The 27,639-nt window shown below is 41.8% G+C and overlaps 1 protein-coding gene across 1 annotated transcript in view; it reads right to left on the minus strand.

Annotated features, from left to right (window-relative positions):
• LOC145400659 (metabotropic glutamate receptor 6-like) overlaps window positions 1–27,639 on the minus strand; it is a 202,077-nt gene that overhangs the window by 129,840 nt on the left and 44,598 nt on the right. The window contains exons 7-9 of the mRNA XM_080273092.1: window positions 22,893–23,042; window positions 20,287–20,420; window positions 11,332–11,424 (exon numbers count right to left, since the gene is read on the minus strand). Coding sequence (XP_080129218.1) covers window positions 11,332–11,424; window positions 20,287–20,420; window positions 22,893–23,042 — 377 coding nt within the window. The remainder of the gene's footprint in view (window positions 1–11,331; window positions 11,425–20,286; window positions 20,421–22,892; window positions 23,043–27,639) is intronic.

Raw genomic sequence — 27,639 nt, forward strand, 5'->3', positions numbered from 1 at the left:
TGTCCCCCGCCATTTCACTGCCCTGCTCCCAACTCACACCCCCCTCTTTCTAATACCTCTCCACCCCATCCCTCCATCTCATCCTCGGCCTCCCCCTCCCTCTTCCCCCCTCCACCTCACTCACATACACTCTCTTCGTCAGTCTTTCACCCTCCATCCTCTCCATATGGCCAAACCACCTCAGTGTGTTCCTCCTAATGCTTCCTATCACATCCACATCCACTCCACAACGCTCCTTTATATCCTCATTTGTCAGCCTGTCTCTCCCTGTGACTCCACAGGCTCCTCTTAAATAACTCATTCCCACTGCTCTCACTCTTGACTTGTGTCCTTCCAGCAACGTCCAAGCTTCACTTCCATACGTTAGAGTTGGTATCACAAACTGTCATGTAGTAACTTTTTCACTTCCATGTTCACTTCCCTGCTTCTTATCACTGCTTTCAAGGAACCAGCAACCTTTCTTCCCTGCTGTACCCTTTCAAGCACTTCATCCTCCAAACCTCCATCCTTACTCATCACACTACCCAAGTACTTAAACGTACTCACATTTTCCAATTCCTCACCATCCAACCTCGCTGTACATTCACTGATTTCACCTCTTTCAAAGACCATCACTTTACTCTTCCCTACATTCACCTTTAGATTCCGTTTCTTACACACTCTCCCAAACTCATCCACCAAGCCTTGCAGCTCTCCTTCGTCTTCGCCCAGCAACACAGTACCATCTGCAAACAACAGTGCAGGGAGTTTCCAAACACTACCCTCTCTCACCAGGGCCACTCCAACATCCACTACCCTATCTTGTACCTCTTTTATTACCCCATCCATATATATATATATATATATATATATATATATATATATATATATATATATATATATTATGCGACCGACTCTAGGCACATGCTTCACAGCCTGATTTCAAGGCCCAGTAGTCCTCCTATGTACCACACACCTCCACCCGTCACCACTTCATATTGAATACATGCTAGGATTGTCTCACACAAGACTGGTGTATTGGTATTAGCAGGGGTATTTTTACGACATGTCGGCGGGTCTTCGAGTAGATCAGTAAAGTCTGATACTTATGAAATTCAAATCCTTAAACTGTTCCCTGCCCCAGCAGGATTTGAACCCGGGTCCGTTACGACTGCAGGCCAACTCTCTACCGATTGAGCCACCGCCTGTGAATCTGCAGTGAGTATAATGAAATACACCTTTCGTATTATTCCACAGTAGAAGCGTCATATTATTTCAGGAAATGATGATAATACAGGAGTTAAAACTAAATATATGATTATGGATATAACGATAGTGAAAATGTTAACTGACACAATGAGCGATGGAAACAGTTTGCTCTCCTCGGCAATGGGTGGGTGATGGTGTAGACTGGCGCAGACTTGTCTCTAATCGTGCAGTTTTATGGAAAAACTGACAATCCAGAAATAAATGAAACCTTTTTGAAATTTTCGTGTAAAACTAAATGGAATATGCATGGCACAGTAGATTTCGTAGAGTTCAAGAAACTTCAAGCAGACCTGCCGAAGTATTCTTGAAACTGATTAAGTACTAAATTTGTTGGTTTAGACTTTTTTTCTTAGAATAGTTCGTTTGAGTGGCCATTTCTAAAAACATGGGATTTGCTACTGACATGAATTATTCTTTTCGGCAACAATTTTATGAGCGATTATGTGTGACTGACTTTATTAATGTCTGCTACCATTGTCACCATGTGCAAAAAATTAGAGCTTTGCTGCACATCTAGTCGTGGCGTGTTATTTGAGTTTGCAGAAAGCAACATCAAAACGAAAGTCAACTCAGCCTAAGTAAAAGGTGAACCTACAGTAGAAAGCAGTGAATATGAATAACATATGTGCGTAACATAATTATCACCAAAAACTACTCGACTTGGAGATTTCCACACTCTTACACTTTCCAATTTTAGTGTTGACACCTACTACATAGTTATAATGTGAAACATAATTGTGAAGATAATGATGATATGGTGATGATGATGATGATAAGGAGGAGAAGAACGAGGAGGAAGAAGAGAACAACGACGACTATGATAATATAAATTAGGTAAATAAAGGCATTAATAAAATTGTGAACATTATTTTATATTATTCTAATCATGTCAGTGCAAGGAGTGTCAAATAACTTCAATAAAATGTTCTGATGGGAATGTGAGTGAAGTCAACTAGAGTGATCACAATTGCCAGTGGAGGCATGGCATTTCCTGAAGTGTGTTTATTTCTTTTCTTGTGTGCCCGACTCAGAGCATAAGCTGCACAGCCCGTTCACTGAGGCCCAGCAGTCCTCCTGCATACTATAATCCTCCGCTTGTCACCGTTTCGGTACTAATATTGAATACATGACAGGGTTATCTCATATTAGCGGGAATGCTATTATACCATGTCGGTGGGACTTATGGTGGATCAGTGAAGTCTGCTTTAACGATATTATTATCCTTAATATGTTCCCTCCCCTAGTCTGAATAATGAAATTCATATCCATAAAATGTTTCCTGCCCCAGTTGGAATTTGAAACTGGGTCCTTTGGGATTGCAGGCCACCTCTCTACCTACTAGACCACCACTCCTTCCTCCTTCCATTCATAGGCTACAGTATATACATATACCCGGTATACACGCATTTGTGGAATATATGAAATGAACGAATTACTACAGCAGGCAAGAAGACCCATTCGAACTGGATCTGTTCAGAAGCTTAACGGTGAAGCCTAACAGAACACGTGCCTGCACTGATATGGTGGTTTGGGTGTCTGGTGGTTTTCAGTTCAACAGTTGGTGGTTTACTCCCTATTTTTTTTTTTTTTTTTTTTACACCATTTGGCTTCTGAATTCCTTTAGGGCCCAGTCACTGCAGGTACGACTTATCGCAAATCACCCATGACCTGCAAGTCGTGGGTGGTTTTGGTGAGGGTTTCGACCGGTCTTCATATGTCTCGGTCTAGCCGCAGGCCACCATAGCGACCAAAAAATCGTTGTGAGGTTTTTCGTGCTGCACGAAAAATCTCCCCGTGACCATCGATGTCGTGGCATGGAAGCCGCCCGGTGGGCAGCTGGACTGCGTCTGACTGGCTTACGGACTGCGACTGGTCGGTGACAGCTGATTTTTAAGCGGTGGTTGCCATCCGGACAGAGGTCGGTCGCTGCCTGCTCTGTGCGATGGCCGTCTGCACTCCGTCAAAGTGACGATTGGACTGCGGCGGTCGCCGTCCACAAGCCTCCTGTCTGGGTTGGTGGTTGATGTCCAGCCACCTTCCAGCTGTCGATTGGTTGAGTGACAGGTGGTGGGCTGGACTGAGACCAGCCGCTGGCCAATCTGCGGCTGGTGTTGGTCTAGTGGTTGCGGTCTAAACTGCAATAGGACGCGGACCGGACGCCATTGGCCTACCGACGACCGGCTGGCCACCTGTCAGTGTCTTGACCTGTGTGTACCTGGCCATGGTTGCTGTTTCGCCACCCACTGGACGGACACTGGACGGACATTGGATGACTACCAATAGCCGATCGGTGGTACAACTGCTAGGAGACCTCCGTGGTCGGGGACTGGTTTCATGATTTTCAGGTTTGCAACAAGTCGTACCTGCAGTGTGACTGGGGCTTAAGAAGGTCTTCATCGAAAATCTTTGAAATGTTGGTTGCTGGTGGCGGTAATGTTGGTGCTGGCGCTACTGCACTGCTGCTGGTGGTACTACTACTGTGCCAGCTGCTGCTGCTGACAGTGATGATGATTAGGAGGAGAAGGAGGAGCAGGAGGTAAACAGTAAAGCATAAGACTTTACGACCAATCAAACCAGGTACTATAAAGCATGTTTTTATTTCTCCCACGCAGTTACTGTTTTTCCAGAGACACAAGTCATAAGATAATCGTGCTGCTGCTGCTGCTGCTGCTGCTGCTGCTGATGATGATGATGATGATGATAATGGTGGTGATTGTACTGGTGGTGATTCTGATTCTGATGATGATGATGATGGTGATAGTGGGCGATGCTGATGATGATAATGGTAGTGGGTGATGATGATTGCTGATCATCATAACTACTGTTCAGAGCACTAGAGAAGCAGCCAGTCTCTGTTTGCAGTGCAATGGAGAATGGCAAAGGTGGCACGTGAATGGAAGACTATGACTGATTGTGTGAGTGTATGTGTGTGTGGGTTTTTTTTTTAAATCAATTCTCACTCCAGTTCTGTATCGGTAATTATTGTTATACTATTGCCCTCTTGTCTCACACTGCCACAGGCTCCAACAACAGTATTTCATTATAGGAAGGACGTCACCCAGTGAATCGTTCTTCGTAGGGTCAGCCATCCAATATACTCCAAATGAACTCAAGCATTACACAGGCTTTTCGAGACTGTAATATTTATTTTCTCCATCAAATTTCACTGTCTGTTTAACTAATTTCACAACTCCAGTTACACTAACATCACAAGGCCACACCTAAAACTAAATTGAAATTCCTCTATTCATTCCCACATCCTTATATAACCTTCCTCGCCGCTAGATTGTTCTAGATGTTCCCAGCGATAACAGTTCCAGGTCAGAGACATCCACAACATTCCAGAGCTTTCTTACATTATGTATCACTCTAAATGCTTTATCATACAAACTGAATTTAAATTAAATGTTTTAAATAAAACATTATAGAGAAAAACAGAATAAAAATTAATACATAACTTTATAAAATACCTCCGTTCACCACAGCAGGCTATCTGGCAACCCTGACTAACAACTACAAAAGCGAGAATCATCGAGAATTTTCCAGTACCACCCAGCTAGCACTCCTGCTTCTTAACTCTACCATCTTCCTAGTCCTTTTGTCATCCCAGCAAAAAAGGTACAATATTTACAAACATAATCCTTAATCCAAACAAAATATTTCATTCTATATAAAATAGCCCTTCAACTTAACAGGTCGTCTTCTATGCCACTTCCGACAATGTCCCTGCTCCTCCCCACAGTCCATTTTTCCTAGAATGACTTGGTCCTCTTCTTGATTCACTTCTTCCCTTGGGAAAGTGTCACCATCATCTTGTACTCCAGCTCCTTGATCCTCCACAACATCATCAGCTGTGGTTGTGCATGATTTCTCGAAGATGTTTCAAGTGTATTGTCCTGGCTCATGGTACTGCCATAGATGATTCACATGTATCAATTTTGGACGAGACTTCCTGGCTTCCCGAAACCAGTACATTATGTCTGACAGGCAGTCCAACACAGTGTAGGGCCCATCCCACAGGCTTTGCAGCTTCGATAACTGTCCCTTCTTCCTCGGCAGATTCTACAGCCAACTTTGTCACCATCCTTGGAGTTCACCTCACTTACCTTGGCATCATACTTGTGCTTCATCATTTCACCTGAAAACTTCAGAGCCCCTGGACTTCATGATGTACCTTGGCCAGTCTTTCCTAAAGATGCTTCGCATAGTTGGAGGTGTCTGTAGGCAGCTCTTCACCAGATCAACTAGCAATTGTAACTCGTGGCCCAGCATCAGTTTTGCAGAGATGTAGCTGGTAGACTTGTGTGATGCAGACAGGTATGCCATCAGCAACACAGGTAATTTCTGGTCCCATTCCATCTGTCCCTCTACACAGCATTTGGGAACTTCCTCCCCCAGTGTCCAGTTCCCATCTGACTATAGCCTTAGTGGGGTCGTCCTGGTCTTTTTGATCTCCAGTAGACTGCATTACTCACGGAACACAGCAGACTCAAAGTTTCTACCCTGGTCCAAATGTACCTCTTGTGGCATCCCAAAATGACAGATCTAGTCAACCAACACACTTGAGGAACAGTTGCAGCTTCCTGATTGGGTATGACATAGGCTTCTCGCTGCTTTGTGAAGTAGTCCATGACAACACATACTGGTTTCCTCTTTCTGTGAGTGGCAGAGGTGCAGCAATGTCCACTGCGACTCTTTCCATTGATGCACCCACTTGGTACAGCTGAAGAGGTGCGCAATCACGTTTCTTGCATCCCTTCATTGCACAGCATACGTCACGGGCCCGACACCTCTCTTTAACCCGTTAACTGCACATGGCGGTTTATTGGAGGTTTCTGTGGTGTGCAGACATAGAGGTAAAAATGAAATTTCACAAAGGCCAAAGTTTGTCTTAGGAATTGAGAGAACACATGCCAAAGTATATAGTAACAAAATATTAGCTCAGTATTTACCTTGGTAAAGCCACGAATGAACATCGAAGAAAGCCACGAATGAATATCGAAGTGTCTAGTTCCCTATTGGAATGTATGGTTTTCGTTTTCTTTTTCGGTTTTGGTTTCGGTTTTGAAGGCTCAAACATGCTTGCATGGGTCGGCCTTGGTCACCATGGCACTATATTCAAAATGCACCTGTGCAGCCAGGGCTGTATTCAGCAGTCACACTCGAAACAGCCCAAGCTGTATAGAGTAGTTAACGGGTTAACCTCCTGAAGCATGCAAGTCCAGTAGAACCTCCATCACAGTCAACTTAGAGTTTTCTTCCTTCCTAGATTCCCATTAGTGATCCGGTTATGAGACTTCTAAGACCTCAGACCTCCTTTTTTTAAGAACCACCAAGTGCCAATACTTGCTGAGGACATTGGTTGTCCCCAACTGGCACTCCAGTAGTTCGTTGTTCAAATGAAGATGGTCCCACTGACTACAGTAGCTCTTAGTTGCTAGGCGGTGGCTCAGTCGGTAGAGAAGTGGCCTGCGGTCCTCCTGGACCCAGGTTCAAATCCCTGCTGGGGCAGGGAACAGTTTAAGGATTTGAATTTCATGTAAAGTAGACTTTGCCGATCTACCAGAAGACCCACCGACATGTCATAATAATACCCCTGCTACTACCAATACACCAGTCCTGTATGAGACAGCCCTAGCATTTACTCAATATGGATGGTGGGTGTTAGCGCCAAGGTGGTATCATGAAGAGGTGTATGATATGTAGGAGGACTACTGGGCCTTGGGAGCAGGCTGTGAAGCCTATGCCCAGAGTCGAGCACATAAAAAAAAAAAAAGGCTAAACCTGGAAACCTCATCCCAAGATGATCACACTGTACTCCACTGCAGCCACTCTAGCACTGGTTGTTAATCCATATCCTCCATCTGCATCCAAATCAGGTAGTCTTCAGCTGACACTGGCCTTGTCACTCCAGTACAGAGGCATTTCTTGCTAAGAATTCCTTTCCTACTACATTGCATGCAAACTGGATCACCAGGCTGATGACTCAAACTGTCAGCACTGCCGTGTACCCACCCAGGATGGTGGTGCACCTTATAGTTATGCTGGTCCAGCTTCCCGAGTCAGCATGCCAGTTGTCCTCCTACAGCCTTCTTCTTATCCTCCTTTTTCTTCTTTGGAAAATCAGAACTGAAGTGTCCCACCTCACCACATGCCCAACACCCTTTTGTTGCAATCGTAGATTTCGTTGCACTGTTATGTTCTTGCCCCTTCTTCCATTTGTAACAATCCTCCATCTTGTGTCCTGGCTTCTCATAGAACCAGCAACCTTCTTCAATCTTCTCCTGTTCCCTCTTCCACTTGTAGCAGTCTTCTTTCCTATGTCCTGGCATCTCACAGTACCAGCAACTTCCATAAAATTTCTCCATTTCACCTTCCTGCCCCTTTCTTGCCTTTAATCCTGCACTACGAACTGCCTGCATACTGGATGTACTGGACCTGATGTAGGATTCAGATTCCAGAGCCCTGACTAGTGCTTCTTGCATGCTTCTTGGTTGTGCCTGTTTCACTTTGCACTTTCAATGCTGCACTATCAAGAGATTCAAGAGCATCAAGGGACTGGTCCCTCAGAAAAATAGCCAACAGGTTAGGCACTACTCCTGGTTATGTCTTGTGTATCACACTCCCCAGGTCACAAGCAAGCTACTGAAAGGATTCGCCTTGAGCCCATACACTGGTCCAGAATCCTGCTCCTTAACCCGCCGTGTCCCATTGACATACATATGGGCCCGAATGTTTTGTCACTGTGACTCCTGTTGACGTTTATAAACGTGCTGCAATTGCAAGGTCAGTCATTTGCACAATTTTCAAATTTTGCTCGCGATTTCTGGTACGTATACGCGGGACACCTTCCTCTACCCGAGGCCAGGCGGGGAACAATGCCTTACCCCACATGACCTCCCCCACCTCACACCACTGTCTCTGCACCTGTTACCAGTGACCTGGCCAGTAATGACATGTCGTGCCACAGTACGAAATTCAAGGCCAGAGTGATTCCCCAATCGATGACAATGTGGAGGACAAAGTTTACGAGGTGTTAGAGGAAAAAAGGATCAGAAGTGATGAGCAGGTAAAGTCACCAAAAAAAGGTGTGATATGTTGATGTGTTTGGTGAGTGAAACAACACTTATATTGCCTATATTACTGTGTGAAAAGCAATATACTCTTGTACTACATATAAATTCGTACCAAATAAATATCTACCTATTCCGAGTGGTTTGGAATAGTTACCCCACCCACAGAAAACGTCTTCTCTGGAGCGAGGCTTGATAGAAAACAGTACCAGGTGAGCGTAGGGTCACTTGTACCAGGCATTTCTAAGCTCAGGTGAGCAAATTCTCTCAGAATTTTCGATGTTTCTCATAAAAAGTGGATATTTTAGCCCCACATAAAAAAATTTAAAAAAAATCTGAAACACTGCCAGGACTAGGGGAGGTCATTGGTGAAAAATCTGCCAGGACACGGCAGGTTAAACCTCAGTCCGGTACATGGTCTCGCATCTGCGCCCGAGCACTTCTGCTAGGGACTGATAGCTATTCCTCTTCTCCACTGACATCTGGCCAAGAATCTCCATCATGGCATCCTTGAGGCTAGTAGCAAGCTGAGATTCCATCTTCCTATCATCCCAACCATTCTGATCAGCTTGTAACTCAACCACATATGGTAAGCTTCCCAAGATACTTTATCATCAAATTCCTGAGGTTTCATTTTAATTGGAACCCCATTATAGCTATGCAGTTCACTGGTTTGGGGCCTAAAAACTGGGGCATCATAATTAAATCCAAGACTCAAAACTTCTACATTCCAATTATTCAGCCCTACAATGCTACTTTTAGATGCTTGTGATTCGTCAAGACTCTCCATACATTGTCCTTTTTTTTTTTTTTTTTTTTTTCATACGCTCCCTGAACACTAACCTGTGGCTCAGCAGTGCGAGATTTTTTTGCAGCCTCAATTCCCTCACTAATTATCTTCAACTTGTCATCTACATGCTGTCTGCATTCCATCACGTAATTCTTCACCCCACACTTCTGCTGTCCTTTGCATATACTTCCTCCTTCAGCTGTTGTTGTTCTTCCTTCATTTCCCCCATGAATGCATTTAGCTGTCCCTGCAACTCCTGTTGCTCCTGTAATGCCTCTTGAAGCTGTTCATAAAATTCCTTCTATTCTTCACTTTGTGCCTGTAGTTGTTCACTGAACTCTTTCAGTCCTTCAGTTTCTGCTTGTAGTTGTTTATTGATTTCATTCTGTCCTTTGCTTTGCATCGTCTTGTAGCTGTTCACTTTGTGCCCGTAGAAGCTTCATGATTTTAGCCAGAGATGCCTCCTGCCTAGTTTCGTTTCTTATCTGTACTCCATCCAACTCCACGTCGAGGATTTTACTCTCTGCAGCACTTTTCTATCCCAACTCAACACCACTTGTAACATCCTCGTCTCACACTGCCACACGCTCCAACAGCAGTAGTTCAGTATAGGAAGGATGTCACCCAGTGAATCGTTCTTCATAGGGTCAGCCTTCCGATGCACACAAGATCAACTCAGGCATTGTGATAACACAGGATTCTCGCGATTGTAATATTTATTTTCTCCAAGTAATTACACTGTCTGTTTAACTAATTTCACAAGTCCAGAGCTACACTAGCATCACAAGGCCAAAAGAAAAAAATTAAACTGAAGCTCCTCTATTCTCTCCCCCATTTTTATATAACCTCTCTTGCTACTAGATTGTTCTAGGTGCTCCTAGTAATGACGGTTCTAAGTCGGAGACATTCATCACATTTCAAAGTTTTTTACATTATGTAGCACTCTAAATGTTTTATCATACAAACTTAAATTAAATTATATATTTTAACAAACAATCATCCAAATAAAACATTTTAGAGAAAAAAGAAAAATTAATGCATACCTTTATAAACTACCTCTGCCCACCCCAGCAACTTTGACTAGCAAATACAAATGCGAGAATCAATAGGACATTTCCAGTTCCGCCCATCTAGCACTCCTGCTTGTTAACAGTATTCTTCCCCTTTGGGGCTAAGATGCGAATGAATGTGTTTGAATGGATGAGTAAATGGAGAGTGAGTCGTCCTGTCTCGGCTACCTCCCTTTCCTTGGGGGAAGCAGCCTAGGTATATAGATAGATAGATAGATGTGGATTCTTCTAGTACAGATATGTTAAGGAAGATTATAAGTAACCCCTTCAGTCTGCTAAGTCTTTGACAGTCCGAATAAAGTTGTCTGGAGGTAAAATGAACAGATTAGTATGACTTTCTCTCCGTGAATGAGTTAATAGTGTTCGTTCTGTTGTTTACAAGTTATGGACCTTGCAGATCCATCTGATGTGCTCAGCTACTCGTTTTACAGTATTCAGCTCAGTGTTATTTCTTTATATGTACTTTATATTTAGTGCCTTTATTGTTTTTTAAGAATTTAATCTTTGAGGCAAATTCATGTTTGTTCCTTTCAGTTGAAGGGTATTTTGTCATAAACCACTAATGATCTTAGCAAATAATGCGAGATACTTCTTACTTACTGCCATTTCTTTACATTGTGCTTGGCGAAAGAAAGAGATCTTTGAAATGAGGGAACTACAGTAGCCTATAGGGAAACAAACTTCAGTGACGGGTTGATATATGAATGGGGAAAGTGGTGTTCAGATTAACCTACTGAATCTGATGACCCATTTATTGTTTAATACTTGCTATCTCTTGGCGATTTTATTTAGATTAGGAGAGGTTTTTGGAACCGAAGAGGTTAGATAAAGCCCTCACCAACACCTCAACAAATAGAAGACTCTTCCTGAGCAGAAGAAATCGTCTATACTTCTTTCACACCAAACCAGCCCATGTTTTTGTCCTTTTGTAGCTAACTCGTATAACAAAGTGACAGAAAAAATTCATATAACTTCACTGTTACTAACATGATATTCTGGTGTTAATCTGTTATCACGCCTCAATAGACAAGATGCAGAGATGAAAGTTTTACCCCAAGTAAAATGAAAAGGTCATAGTAACGCAAAGAATGAGGTAACCATGACGTTCTCTGGCTGAATGTGTTAAAGAACAGAGTGCGTGGACTCTAACCTCAGGTATGGGGTTACAGGTGAGGTGATCAGGTGAGGGCAGGGTGCCCCAGTCACAGGTGAGGCACTGCGTCTCATCATGCGGGTTCACGATCTGGGAACATATAAAAATCGGAATAGAACCCAAGAGGTCCAGTGGGTCATGGCATTTTAGCAGAATATAACCTGTAAGGGATTATTACAGAGGGAATATTAGGGTTTACTGCCCATATAATGCCGCCCAGGGATTAGCAACTGATAGTTCTTTCCCCAGATGTAGTGAGTAAGTAGTCTAATCATTTGGCCTCTGCGTTTGATACGCGTCAGCAAAGGAGTGTAGGATGAGTGAATGGATGGGAAATAAACAGTTAATTTATAAATACAATAATGCCATTTAAAAAATGAAGATTAACACACACATTGAGGGGCACTCACACAACCATTTTGAGAACAAGTAGAGCCACTTCATGGGACATTAGATAGTGAGAACAAGTACCACCACTTAAAGGGAAATCAGATTATAAGCACCCAGTTAGAGAGAAAAGATTAGAAATAGCAAGTACTGTAGTCAGAATATAAACACAATATGACAAACGGAAGGGCTCTACTTCAGGCTGGCTTATGAGGCTTCCAAGTACCTTTTTCCTGGTAACTTATAGTGCTTTGTCTATTACATCTACATCTTTTAATGACCCATTACTTTCATTTAATGTTACGCGGTTTGCTTAGTCTACATACAAGATGGTATTAAGAAGACATATGAAGAAAATTAGCAGTCACATGACCTTGTCACGAATTCATACGAGTGTATTCATACAATTTCGTGACATTGTACTTGATGAGAAAACCATGAACTCTGGTGGAACTCCCACTGGGCATCACTCAGTTCAACCGTCCTCGTATTCACTTCGATCGGGATGGTTTTCAGAACATTTGTCGCTGTTTCACAAGTGACCATTCTTATCCACAACATTAGTGCTTTCACTGAGTGATTTGTTGCATTTTTATATCGTTCGCCCTCTTTCCGTTGACTGTTGAAGTTAGGCCATTCCTACTTCCAGCAAACACAGCCATCTCTTGCCCCCTTTCACAGTTTGAAAAAGTCAGTCAGCTTTGAGTCACCTGGAGGATAGGATCATTTGTGCCCAGCGCAGAACAGCGTCTCCATTGTACAGCGAATTCCTGAATCTCTGCCTAGACGGTGAATTGGCGAAGTGGGCTTAGTTACGAATAGCAGCGTTTGGAGTTCATCACCCAGGTGCCCAGACTATCGTTCGGCTCCCCTCCACTGACCAGTATTTCTGTTTGTTTTTCTAGGCTTAAGTTTGATTAGCTTTTGAATGAGTGAGTGTATTCTTCTTGTTATTTGAATTCATGAGTCCCCTAGTGACCGTGAAATTCACCTTTTGAATTCATTTGGAGAGTCATATAACGTAAATTTATTTTATTGTAATCAATAAATTTACAGTTCTTTTCTTTAAGCTTAATGTACTTAGACCCGTGTTTTATTTCTCCACATTAAGCTTACTTCAGTCTGCCACTCCTAGTTTGCACAAACTCCTTACATTATTCATAACTGGTACTTAGGCCAATTCTTTTGCATCAAACTTAAATCTGTTGTGCCAGCCAGGAGTTAAGCACCGGCCTGTTTATTACTATTAGCATTAGTTATTGATTGTCAGGGGTGGAGTCACTTTCTCGAGAGGCTAACAGTACTACAAACAGCACACGTGAGTAATTAGTCTCTGTTGTGTACTGTTGAGAAAGTTCATAAATTCTCGTCCTTAGAGAATCGGCAAAGCCGGCATAAAGTAAAACTTACTGCTTGATTTTCACCAGTCAATTCCTTGTCTCTATTTTCAAGTAACATCCAGCATTATTAATTCATATCACCCTCCCCCCCCGTGACATCTGGCGACCTCATTCCAGGATATTAACTCCTAGCTCTAAAGTTATTAATGAGATAATACTCACTCACACCTTGGTATTTATCATTAACTCTATAGGCTCTATCTTACTGGTCTTATTGATTCATTTCTATTAATTTTTCGTAATAGTTTTCCCAGTCAGTTGCCTTTTCTTTTTCTTTCTTTACCAGTTAAACTAGATAAAACTGGTCACCAACAACCTGTGCCTATATTCTTCACTTTGATTCTTGGTATTTCTCTGCAAAATAGCAGTCAGTACTCAGTCTTTAGTCTACTCAGCCTTAGTTGAATTAGCATCATGGCTATTAATATATATGTACAGGAAGCCAAAGATATGGGGCTTGCCAATTCCCAACAAATAAAAGAATATGTGCTCTCTCGGTTTAGTTACGAGCAGCAACGTGGAATGATGCCCGTGAATAGCATCGAATTCAACATGAACACCAACGAGAACAACGTGAACACGAGCAAAAACAATGCTAACAACGTGAGAGAGAACGTGAATACGAGCGAGAACAACAAGAGAGAGAACGCGAACATGAGTGAGAACAACGAGAGAGAGAACGTGAATACAAGCGAGAACAACGAGAACACGAACGTGCTGAGCGCGAGGCACATGAGAAACATAAACTTGAGATGCTGAAGCTCAAGCAAGACTCCTTGGCTTGAGACACATCTGGTGCAGCTAACCCAAGCTCCACGAGCGCTCTCCCTGCACATGATCTGGAGACCCCACGCATCAAACTTCCTTCATACAAGGAAGGCGAGCGAATCAAGCCATTCATAGCTCGTTTTGAAGACATGGCTCAGCTGTACCAGCTGGATGAGGCAGCTAAGCGACTCCAGTTTCTTTAGCTTGTTTGAGGGCCCTGCCCTCGATATTCTCCACAGAATTTATGGAGACAATCTCACGTATGAGATGATGAAGGCCGCACTCATCAAAGCATACGGTCTCACAGTTGACAACACCAGGAGTCAGTTTATGAGGGCACGTCTACAAGAAAAGAAGACTGCTGTTCAGTTTCTTGGTCAGCTTACTGCTTACTTAGATGAGTGGATGGAGAAAGATGAAACTCCTCCCATGCAAGAGGGGATAATTGACCTTATGCTGTGCGCAGCTAGAAAAGTCATGGCCTGCTGAGCTTATGGCTCAGCTTAAGATCTGCCAGGTAAGGGATGCCAGCCAAATGGTGAAGGCTGATGCATTCTTCACTGCATACGGGTATCAAACTCTTAAGCAACAAACCTGGAACAGGAAAGCTGACAAATCTGGGAAACCATCTCAGACTGATCCCCAGCATCAAGGCCATTCTCAGAATAATGGCCAAGGTCCAAACAAATCGCAGAAGAAGGACCAGGGGCAAAATACCCAGAAACCTGAGTGGAAACAGTATTTCAAGCAGCAACAGTATCAGCCACACGGTCGACAGTTTGGACAATCCTTTTCACCACCAGCCAGTGTATCGGAGGCAGGAGGCAAACACAGCCTTCATTCTTCAGCAGCAGCACGATGGTGTCGTCCCTAGCAGTACAGGTACTTCCTCACAGTTATCTAGTCCCCCACTGACAGTGAACCCTCCACCACAGCTGGTCAACACTCCATCTCCCCAGATGGTATAACCCCTCAGGTATCTACTTCTCAGGGCACCATGTTTCATTCAGGGCATCATTCATTCAGCAGCCTCATCAGTGGCTGGCTGGTTCCTCCACAGGCCCTCCCACAGGTAGCAGTGCCTTCCTTGTTCAGCCAGGGTTTGTGGGAGGCATTCCTGTGAAGGTCCTGAGAGACAATGGTTCCTCAGGTTGCTCTGTCAGGCAGAGTCTAGTTTGGCCTGAGGAGTAAACAGGTCGACAGATCCAGGCTCAGCTTATTGATGGATCAGTGAGATTGTTCCCTGAGGCATGTGTCCAGGTGGCATCTCCATTTTACACTGCTATGACACTCGCAGTTGTCATGCCAGAACCTTTATTTGACCTTATTGTAGGCAACATAGCAGATGCCAAGTATAGTTGCACCACATATGATGCTACTCAGACTTCGGCTGCAGTATCACGAGCCATGGCCAAGGCTCCGAGTGTCACCCCGGTGACCATTGCATTGCCGCAAGATCTGATTTGTAGCCAAGATGTTGTCCAAGATTTAGGTTTAACCAGTAAACTGCCCGTTCTCAGAGATTTGGGCAATCCAAGGACTAGCACGTTTCATGGTTAATAATGTAGGTTTAACCAGTAAACTTCCTGTTCTCAGAGATTTGAGCAATCCAAGGTCTAGCACGTTTCCTGGTTAATAATGTAGGTTTAACCAGTAAACTACTGGCTATCCTCAGAGATTTATACAATTCAAGGACTAGTACGTTTCCTGGTTAAGAATCTAGGTTTAACCAGTAAACTACAGAGGTCCTCAGAGATTTGAGCAATCCAAGGACTACGTTTCTTGGTTAATAATGTATCCATTAACAAAATAATAATATACTTTTTGTAACATAAGTACTGACTACTAGACAGAGAGAGAAACTGTAATTTTAAAAAATTGTTTGTCACACTGACACTTTTGATGCTCCACCTTGATTGATTTCGCAGGTACAGTTGGCAGGTGTAGCAGTTTGTCTTGCAGACCAGCTGATCGTCCCTGCCGCATGCTGCCGCCTCTTCTCTTCTGCCTCGTCGTCTCTGTTTACTATTGATTTGTATGATATCATTTTACACGCAGGCACAGTTACACAACAACTGTAACACCTACACCGTGTATTACATACATTACGCTACATAACAATTAGTTATTAATGTAAATGTAGCAAACTTTTCGCTCAGTTTGACCTGAGTACAGGATTTTTCACCGTCGTCATGGAGTTTTTTCCTTAAGCTTGCTTCTATTAACGTAAATACGAGGTTTTTACGCTCGTGGGCGACTGTGATTTTCTCCTGTAACAGGATAGTACACACAACACAGTGTGATTCTTGTGTGACTGAGGATTTATATGTATGTATATTGTAAAATTTTTCTGAAGAAAAATTTGATTTTGATGGGACGTAATGTCACAAATTCGCGTGAGTGTATTCATACAAATTCGTGACATTGTACTTGGTGAGAAAACCACGAACTCTAGTGGAACTCCCACTGGACATCATTCAGTTCAACCGTCCTCGTATTCATTTTGATCGAGATGGTTTTCAGAAAATTTGTCACTGTTTCACAAGTGACCATTCTTATCCACAACATTAGTGCTTTCACTGAGTGATTTATTGCATTTTTATATCGTTCGCCCTCTTTCCGTTGACCGTTGAAGTTAGGCCACGCCTACTTCTGGCGAACACGGCCATCTATTGCCCACTTTCGCAGTTTGAAGTCAGTCAGCTTTGAGTCACCTGGAGGATAGGATCGTTTGTGCCCAGTGTAGAGCAGCATCTCCATTGTATAGCGAATTCCTGAATCTCAGCCTAGACGGTGAATTGGCGAAGTGGGCTTAGTTACGAATAGCAGCGTTTGGAGTTCATCACCCAGGTGCCCAGACTCGTTCGGCTCCCCTCCACTGACCAGTATTTCTGTTTGTTTTTCTAGGCTTAAGTTTGATTAGCTTTTGAATGAGTGAGTGTATTCTTCTTGTTATTTGAATTCATGAGTCCCCTAGTGACCGTGAAATTCCCCTTTTGAATTCATTTTGAGATTCATATAACGTAAATTTATTTTACTGTAATCAATAAATTAACAGTTCTTTTCTTTAAGCTTAATGTACTTAGACCCATGTTTTATTTCTCCACATTAAGCTTACTTCAGTCTGCCACTCCTAGTTTGCACAAACTCCTTACATTATTCATAACTGGTACTTAGGCCAATTCTTTTGCATCAAACTTAAATCTGTTGTGCCAGCCAGGAGTTAAGCACCGGCCTGTTTATTACTATTAGCATTAGTTATTGATTGTCAGGGGTGGAGTCACTTTCTCGAGAGGCTAACAGTACTACAAACAGCACTCGTGAGTAATTAGTCTCTGTTGTGTACTGTTGAGAAAGTTCATAAATTCTTGTCCTTAGAGAATCGGCGAAGTAAACCGGCATAAAGTAAAACTTACTGCTTGATTTTCACAAGTCAATTCCTTGTCTCTATTTTCAAGTAACATCTAGCATTATTAATTCATAAATTCACCCCTCCCCGTAACAGACCTATGATTATTATTCGTAAGGTAGTAATTATATTACATAGTGCACAGTTTCGGTCAGTAATATACCTTCACTTACAGTATTTGAAGCATTGAGATTCTGGTATATTCTGCAAAATATGGTGGGCTCTGAAGATATGTCCATTAACCCCTACACCGCGGGCTTGTTTACCAATAACTTGCGTGTGCCGCGGGGTTATTTGGGCTCCGACAGACTCTCAAAAAATATTTGCCAAAAATCAGTTATTAGTCCTAGAATAATAAAATTACATTTGCTTATGGCACATACCTTCAGCTTTCTCCTGGAATGATTGTTGAGCCTTCGTCGGTTACCGTAGGACTTGTGGAGACCTCTGAAGTAGGGTAACGAAGTCTCCACTTTACACTTCCCGACAACCCGTAATATGATTACCACAGCCAGATATAAACACTATAAACACTATTCTACAATTTTCAAGTAGTTTGGGATCCATACTAAAAAAAAAAAAAACACTGTGAAAGCAATGGAAATTACGAGCGCGTCTGATCGTCGCACTGGCACTAGTTCGCTCATGGTAGTCTGTCATTTATTATTCATAAAACCCCTCACACTTTATATTTCTATTACTATATAACACTTATATATATCTACCGTCTTTATCCATAAGTTTCCTTCAGTAGTATTAGTTTACTGTCACTGTAGGGATTCAATTTCTTTCAGTAAAATACGTAGCATTCACTTTCTCGTCCTGTATACTGGCATTGAGAGTGAATATCACTTTCATCTTCACTCTCATAACTCATAGCATTCAGACATGCTAGAGTGAAACTTTCACTTTCATTACTCCTAGGGTATATACTCGTATTCTTATAATACTACTCATTTACATTTCTATTTACGTTCTCTATTTTATTTACGTTATTTACATTTCTATTTTATTTACACTGTGTTGTGCACTGTCACTTGAAATAACTTATAAAACTATTTTCCATTGTTCACGTATATTTACATTCATTACTTTCACTTGCTGTTTACACATTATTTACACATTATTTACAATTCCACTTGCACTGTTTTACTCAATAGAAAGATCGTAGTCACTCTTTTATCAATTGTCAGCCCTTTACCTCTTTCCACACGAGGTTTAGTAGGGGTAAAGGTCACAGAGCCATTTGCATGGGGGTGAAAAAAGGCCTTGAAGTCAGCAAGATGAAACGTACATCCTCTCACTTCGGAAGATGAGAGTACACTGATAACGCAGGGGCAGCCTAGAGGCCTGCTTTAGGGGTTATTCAGAGTTACCAATATTACTTCTTGAAACAGCTAAGTCTAGCACTGATATGATTGGCAGGAAATCTAGACAATACATTATAAATCTGGTAGTTCCAGGTGAATGTAAATATTCTCCCTTCCCTCCTTACATGTATATTTATTACGAAAATAGATTAGAGGCCTACTTAGGAGATATATAATCAGAGCTACCAATGTTAAATCTTGAAACAGCTTTGTGTAGCACTGATATGATTGGCAGGAAATCTAGACAATACATTATAAATTAGGTAGTTCCAGGTGAATGTAAATATCATTTAGGCTTCTCCCTTCTCTCCTTACATGTATATTTATTACGAAAATAGATTATACGGCATATTTGAAGGGGAAAAAAACAGCGAAAATTAGCGAACGAGTGCACGTGAGGTGTTGTCAGGTGATAATTAGCCAATTCCAGGTGTATGGCACTCTCACTTACCTGATTTCTTTCTTGTATATATTATTTGGTATAAGAATACGACATAGGGCTTATTTCAATGGATGAAATCAGTGAAAAATTCCAGGGAAGATTTACTTAGCGTAGCATGGCCGGGCAGGCGAGAGCATAGGGTAATGGAGGAGGGGTAGGGAGGGGAGTCAAGAACGGGGAGAAATGGCTAAATTGTCAACAATGGATGGGAGTACAGATAAGATTAGGAGTGCTGACTAGTGTTGGACATTGTCAGTACTGATAGATGATACAAGCCCCCACTGGAAAGCCCGGGTGAATTCAAAATAACACAGAATCACAAAAGCGACGCCCCGCGGTATGATCCCTTGCTCCCAAGCGTCACGAAAGTGACGCCCCGCGGTTAAGGGGTTAAGTACTGAGGATCACTGCTAACTCTCGTCATCTGTGGTAATGAACTGAGTCAGTATTCATTATTGTAACTGTATACACGTAAAGTGTATCAATAGTGAGATTGCTTCAGCAACTGAAACGAATGAAGCTACAATTAGAGTCACCTACTGTAGAACTAGATAAAGAAAACCAACAACGAGCCCGATCCTTTAAGCCAAGTAATAGGTACTGTTCCAAATGAGAGGTTTGCTCTGCAGTTTGAATCACAAGCAATAATACAAACAAGTGCTCGTGGGCCCTTCGGGCCCTCTGCACTTGCTCCTGCGGAGGGCTCTCGCGTTTATGTGCTATTCTAGTGTAACGTTGTCACTTGGATTTTTTGCAGCTAACCAACTGATCGTGTTATTTTCAGCTTCGGGAATGGAACCCAAGTTGTCTGAACGCAAGTCCGAAATACATGCACAGACACATGGCTGCTGCTACAGTTTATTTTAGTTCTACCTCTGGGGAAAAAATTCTACGGAGATCCTATGCTAGGCTTCAGGAGCAGCATTTTTTTTTTTTTTTTTTTTTTTTTTTAAATCAAACTGTGATCGCTCATTAAATATAGTAAAAGTTTTTCAATCGTGATGGGACCAATTTTTTTTTTCACATCAGCGATTTTTTTTCGATTATTGAGCCAATTTTCGGCAGTCCAAATTACACACACACACACACACACACACACACACACACACACGGCTAGTGCTATAGCATATTAGATTACTTGGGACCAGAAAGTGTGTTTTCAATATACAGACTGACCTGATAAGTGGAACAGTTGAAGCAGTGCCAACAACATGACTCCCCCTCGACATATTTCTTGGCCTGGCCAGTGAGGCAGGGCAAGGAGCACACGCTGGATGGCGGTGATGGGTCATTCAATTTGAACTGAAGGGCTGCGAACAATGGGAAAGAAAGAACATATTGCTGTGGTTGTATTTGAAGCCTCGAACAAAATTCCTATCTATCGCCAAACGTTTTATCCTAGACACATCCAGTTTAAAAATAACAATTGTAAATCTAACCTTATCAACCTGTATTGTTACTTGACTGAAGAACTCCGGATAGTAAGAAACGACTCATTTTTTGCTGAATATGAAACTGTTTCACAATTCTCCTCTCCATCACCACAAAATCATAGAGTTCGGGTTCATCCAAGCTAACTACAGTATACATGAGTGTCCCGAACTAACTTCAGGAGGTGACACTCGATCTAATTTTGAGTAGCAGCTCCTATATTTAGATGGGTTCAGTTCTCAACCATTACTGACTTACAGTTACTGATAACCTTTTGAGAGTAAATGTCTTCCTCATAATTAACCTATAAGCTCATCAGTTTTTGTAAGTTCATGACGGTTCAGAATTAGACACATGTTGATACAGTTTTTTAACTCATAATCAGTCTGAGTTCATCCAGGTTAGCTACGATTAATATGTACAGTATATATATATATATATATATATATATATATATATATATATATATATATATCCCATTGGAGCCCAGTGTCTACAGTATTGGACAGAACTGGGAATTTTCAAACCTAAACAAAGGAGGGAACCCCCGGGTAGAGACCTATGAACTTCGCGACTATGAGCCGATAGGCGGAGGGCGGTACGCTTAGGACCCTCCCGGAACAGTGCCTCGCCCAGCAACCCTCGGATCTAATGGGTTTTATATATATATATATATATATATATATATATATATATATATATATATATATATATATATATATAATATATATATATATATATATATATATATATATATATATATATATATATATATATATATATAAAGATACATAGACAGATCCCTTAACACTTAAAGGGCTTGAAATGCACAACCGTTAATGAAATATGTGTAACTGGAAATAGACTGATCTGTTTATGGAGCAGTGCTGAGTTCAGAAACTCAGTAGTTGGCTACGACATATTTCAAAACAAATTTGACATTATAGGTACAGATTAAAAATCAAGGAAATGAAGTATGAAGTACCTGGTATACTGATAAAACATAAATATAGCCGCTGGACTTCAGTACAGATGCCATATCGTTGTTGTTATGAAATATTGTGTGTAATTTGAAACCGTTAAACTAACAGTAGTACTAACGTGTTGGTGGTGATTCAAAGCAATGTAAGAACAAGGAATAAAAGTGATGGGTGAGGAAGTGCCAGGAACACAAGGCAATGTAAGGTCATCAGCTGCAATGAGTTAATAATGAAGTGGATATTATTCCAAGAGCATATCAAGGTCAGGTGAAGAGCCACACGTATATGTGTCTATATCTCAATGTGCTTTAGACTGTTCAGAGGAAAGAATTTTAGCAGTAGAACTGGAACTGTGTTTAATGTAAGACCTCTCTCCAGCTATAAGACGTTGATCCTCTTGCCTGGAGAGGATCTGTGTCAACCGAAAATGTTATATCCTCACAATATACTAACATAATTTCAGTAATGTCAGCAGTGTGGACAACATACTTATTTATGCAGATGTCTGTACGCGTGGTTGGGGACGCAAGATATCACGTCAGAGATTCTACTGGCTGCGTTATGAAAACTAATTTATCAAAGGTGTATATTAGCCTCAAATTTGACAGCATTACACATCATAGATGTAATCAACCATGAAACAAAAAGGACAGAAATGTTATCACCACATACTGTAGTTCAGAAATTATCCCCAGATAACTTCAGCTTGTCCACACCTTCGTGTTCTCTTTTATAATACTAGGAACATAGTATTAACCAGTTATGTGGGGGGGGGGGGATTTTAGTCAGCAGTCACGAGTTAGGAGTTTTATTCAGTGCACTGCATGGGCACAGTGTGTGTGTATGCATAATGCAGTAGGATAGTGACCATGACTTTGACATTGGATCACACTTCATTAGCTGGAAACCCCAGATGAGTGAAGTACGGTAAACGAATTCTATGAGTCACATTGATTCAAATCCCGCTTCAATAATGCGGAATATCCGATGAACAGAACACTTCACCGCGACAATACAGTTGTTTAAAACATTCTTGATCCTCTTCTATACGATAAATGACGACAATGAACGATAACTTTCGAGATTCAGTAATCCGCGATTTGCAGTCCAGAAAATTTTCAACATACTGTACAAGAAGTTCATAATTGTTCGACCATAAAAGTGGAGGAATATTATAGTCCGCTGTTGTACCATTTGCTTCCTGCATAAAGAAGAATAAAGAAATGTCAGTAGCATAATATTTTGTGCAATAAACATTTATACAAGCTAAACAAATATCAAATTCCATTCCAGATGCGTTAAGCCTGAGTTTTCTTTCTACATCCTCAACTACAGTAGAGAATACGGAAGCTTCAGAAGCTATTTACTTACCTGAAGTGTTAAGCTTAAGCTGTCCTTCCTCATATTGACCCACGGTGACCCAGGCATAGTTACCCCGACTCTCCTGCTTGAAATGGATTATGTTGTACCGAGCTGGTCCGTCACCCTGGTGGTCAAACCTGAAACTGTCGCCACTAAGACCTGTTCCGAGAAAGGGTATGGGGTTTGTTGGAGGATGATGAGGATTATTGACTGAAAAGTTGTTTTGCTAAGTATCTACCACATTACCACCCGACTATTGCCAGAAGTGGATGTTGTCGAATCATAGTATTATCCCTGTCTATTAGAAACTTTCTCTCTCAGCAGGGATGGCCCATCCTGGGGGGACGTCATCCCCCAAATGTTTGTTCCTGAGTTAGTAAAAAAAAAAAAAAATACTGAGTTGGTAAAAAATGGAGAATATAGACTCTTTTTTTATTATTATTATTACACAGAAGGAGAGGTTCTCGAGATAAAAAAAAAAATTTACTTAAGTTTACAGAGAGAGGGGGGGGGGGACAAAATACAAAATACTCTAGTTTTCCTCCTGTCAGGAGAATAGTCTAAGCCAAAATCAAGTACCATATTAATCAATGTGCCTCGACCTGGATTCTCTTCACCCATGGAGCGGTGGCAAAGGGGTGGGGGTGGATCGGAGCAAATTTGTATACAGTACACTCCTACTATTGGTCTGGTCATAACTAACTCCAAATGTTGTGACTGTGTCAGTTAGTTTAATCACACTACTAAATAATTTACATGGTGTCTATTTTCTTGTCAACAATACTTGGCTCTGAGGTGGTCAAACGTTCACACAGTTGGTCAAAACAAGTGACAGGCTCAAATGGAATAGGATATATATATATATATATATATATATATATATATATATATATATATATATATATATATATATATATATATATAGTGAGAAGACAGGAAGAAATCAGTAGGATAGAAGTTGTGGAAGCAATGAAGAAAGTTAAATCGGGGAAAGCCCCAGGAATTGATGGAGTGTGTGGTGAAATGCTGAAGCATGGGGGAGAGATAGTAGTAGAATGGATGTGGAAGATGTTCAGATTGGCCTGGGAGGAAGGTAGAGTCCTGGAGGATTGGAAGTCAGGTATAATTATTCCCTTGTACAAAGGAAAAGGGGAAAAAGAAGTGTGTGGTAATCATAGGGGCATTTGTCTTCTTAGTATAATAGGAAAAGTGTATGGTAAGATACTTATTGACAAAGTTAGAGAAAGAACAGAGAAATTAGTTGGAGAAGAACAGGGAGGCTTTAGGAAGGGAAGAGGTTGTGTAGATCAGATATTCATTCTTAGATCTTTAGTGGAAAAGTTTCTAGAGAAGGGAAAGAAGTTGTATGAGGCTTTCATGGATTTGGAGAAAGCATATGACAGGGTGGATAGACAAGGATTGTGGAAAGTGTTAAGAATAAATGGAGTAGATGGGAAGTTGTTGAATGCTGTGAAGAGTATGTACGATGGTGCGAAAGCTGCAGTGCGTGTGGATGGTGAACTAAGTGAATTTTTCTCTTTGAAAGTTGGTTTGAAACAGGGATGTGTCATGTCTCCATGGTTGTTCAATCTGTACATGGATGGGGTAATAAAAGAGGTACAAGGTAGGGTAGTGGATGTTGGAGTGGCCCTGGTGAGAGAGAGTAGTGTTTGGAAACTCCCTGTACTGTTGTTTGCAGATGATACTGTGTTGTTGAGTGAAGACGAAGAGGAGCTGCAAGGCTTGGTGGATGAGTTTGAGAGACTGTGTAAGAAACGGAATCTAAAGGTGAATGTAGGGAAGAGTAAAGTGATGGTCTTCGAGAGAGGTGAAGTCAGTGAATGTACAGCGAGGTTGGATGGTGAGGAATTGGAAAATGTGAGTACGTTTAAGTACTTGGGTAGTGTGATGAGTAAGGATGGAGGTTTGGAGGGTGAAGTGCTTGAAAGGGTACAGCAGGGAAGAAAGGTTGCTAGTTCTTTGAAAGCAGTGATAAGAAACAGTGAAGTGAGCATGGAAGTGAAAAAGTTACTACATGACAGTATTGTGATACCAACTCTAACGTACGGAAGTGAAGCTTGGACGTTGCTGGAAGGACACAAGTCGAGTGAGAGCAGTGGAAATGAGTTATTTAAGAGGAGCCTGTGAAGTCACATGGAGAGACAGGCTGACGAATGAGGATATAAAGAAGCGTTGTGGTATTGATGTGGATGTGATAGGAAGCGTTATGAGGAACACACTGAGGTGGTTTGGCCATGTGGAGAGGATGGAGGGTGAAAGACTGATGAAGAGAGTGTATGTGAGTTGGAGGGGGGAAGAGGAAGGGGGAGGCCGAGGATGAGATGGAGGGATGGGGTGGAGAGGTTTATGTGAGAGGGGGGTGTGAGTTGGGAGCAGGACAGTGAAATGGCGGGGGCCAGGGCGACTTGGAGGCGATTTGTTTGTGGCCACCCCAAACGGGATTGAGGCGTCTGGCAATATATATATATGTATATATATATATATATATATATATATATATATATATATATACATATATATATATATATATATATATATATATATATATATATATATATATATATTACAGGATGTAACACGAGTTTCTGCAAATGTGTAGAGATGAAAGAATACGTCATTCTGGGTAGAAAATCTTCTATATACATATGCTTTTTAAGGAATACTATAGGCATGAGGTGGATTTTTAAAATTGCGCAAGGCAACTGTCACACAGAGACGAGTCGGTTAGGGGAGTGGCAGCAAGGGAGGAGGGGAGGGGCGGAGGGAGGCTATCTGGGCGCGAATGCCAACTTGGTGAAATTATGATTTTTTATGCAAGTTATGGAACATAAGAATATCTTCAAACGGGAAATCATGCTATTAATAGGCATTATGTAAGTCACCGGTAGGATTACATGACTGTAATTAACAAGAAAAATACTGTAAAATTAAAGTGACAACGTTCATTTGCAATCAGCTGAATGTCAGTACTCTCTCGCCAAGTCTACAGTCAGTCACTTCTCACTACTACAAACCTCCAAAAGTACTGTGACGACCACATCGAATGCTGAAGGCGGCCACTATTAGCTTCAATACACAATCGCGCCCGTTGCAACATGGAGTGTGTACTTTTCCTCAAAATTTCTGGCTTGTTCTTGATGTGCTCTGAAGCTTCCATTATTCTCTGCAGAAGTTCTTGTTTGTTGTTAATTTTCGTTTTGAATACAAGTGATTTCATGTGTCCCCAGAGATAAAAATCCAGTGGTTTTAGGTCCGGTTATCTGGCAGGCCATTGGTGTGGTCCTCCTCGATCTATCCACTTTTTAGGAAACGTCTGGTCAATGTGCTGCCTTACTTGGTTACTGAAGTGTGATGGAACCCCATCATGCTGAAAAACCAGTCGGCGTCGTGTGGCCAGAGGAACATCTTCAAGAAGTAAGGGGAGGTAATCTAGAAAATTATAGCATATGCATCCCCGTTAGGCGATCTTCAAAGATGTGTGGGCCAGTTATTTGATCACCAATAATGCCACACCAGACATTAATGGAAAATCCGTGTTGTAAATTACATTCTACCATTTTGTGTGGATTCTGTTCTGACCACCAATGTTCATTATGGGCATTGTGCAGTCCAGCACGGGTAAATGTGGCTTCATCTGTGAATAAAATGTATTTCCATAGCTGGGATTTATCCTGTAACCATTTACAAAAATTTAGTTGCCTCACAGAATTTCCACCCTGAAAATGTTGAACCTTGTCCAGATGATATGGATGAAAACCTTCACTTCTCAACACCCTCCAGGCCTTCATGTGAGAAACTCCAAGTCGGAGGGAAATTCTTCTTGTGCTAATGTCTGGGCTGCGTTGCACTGTATCAAGAATCTACCTTACCCTTCCACGTTCCTCTGTTCGTTCTGCTGTTGCACCTATTCCGGGGAAAGAACCTTTGTCACAAAGGTGTTGAAAAACTGTGTAGAATGTTCGACCATCGGGAGATTTTCTGTTTGGGTATCTTCTTTTATATTCCTGTACAGCAGCACTTGCACTTCCATTTCAGAACCCGTAAATAAATATCATATCGTCATACTCCACATTACTGAAAGTGTAAGGCATTATTTGCAGTTTCTTGCTCTCATATTGGTACAAAATAAATCAAGGGTTTGACTCGTAATCTGAGGACGCCTACTCATCTTGGCGGGAAAGTGTGTACTGAGTACTGTCAGCTGATCGCTAGCCACACTCCCTCCTCCCCACCACTCCTCCCTTCCTGCCACTCTCCTAACCGACTCGTCTGTGTGTGACAGTTGCGTTGCGTAATTTTAAAAATCAACCTCACGCCTACAATATTCCTTAAAGAGCATATGTGTATAGAAGATTTTCTACTCAGAATGACGTATTCTTTCACCTCTACAAATATTTGCAGAAACTCGTGTTACACCCTGTATATATATATATATATATATATATATAATCTCTATCTATCTATCTATAGCCCGACGCCCTAATCCTGCAAAGGGTGGCCGCAGACAAAACGCCTCAAAGTCGCTCTGTCACCCACCATTTGACTACCCTCCCCCCAACTCACCCCCCCCTCCCTCATATACCTCTCAACTCAATCCCTCCACCTCATCCTCGGTCTACCTCTCCCTCCCTCCACCTCACCTACATACACCATCTTAGTCAGTCTTTCATTCTCCATTCTCTTCACATGTCCAAACCACCTCAGTGTATTTCTCCTAATATTCTCAACCACATCC

The sequence above is a fragment of the Coenobita brevimanus genome, chromosome 53, assembly GCF_032717465.1.
Source record: "Coenobita brevimanus isolate Jiangsu-jjx chromosome 53, ASM3271746v2, whole genome shotgun sequence".
NCBI classification, from domain to species: domain Eukaryota; kingdom Metazoa; phylum Arthropoda; class Malacostraca; order Decapoda; family Coenobitidae; genus Coenobita; species Coenobita brevimanus.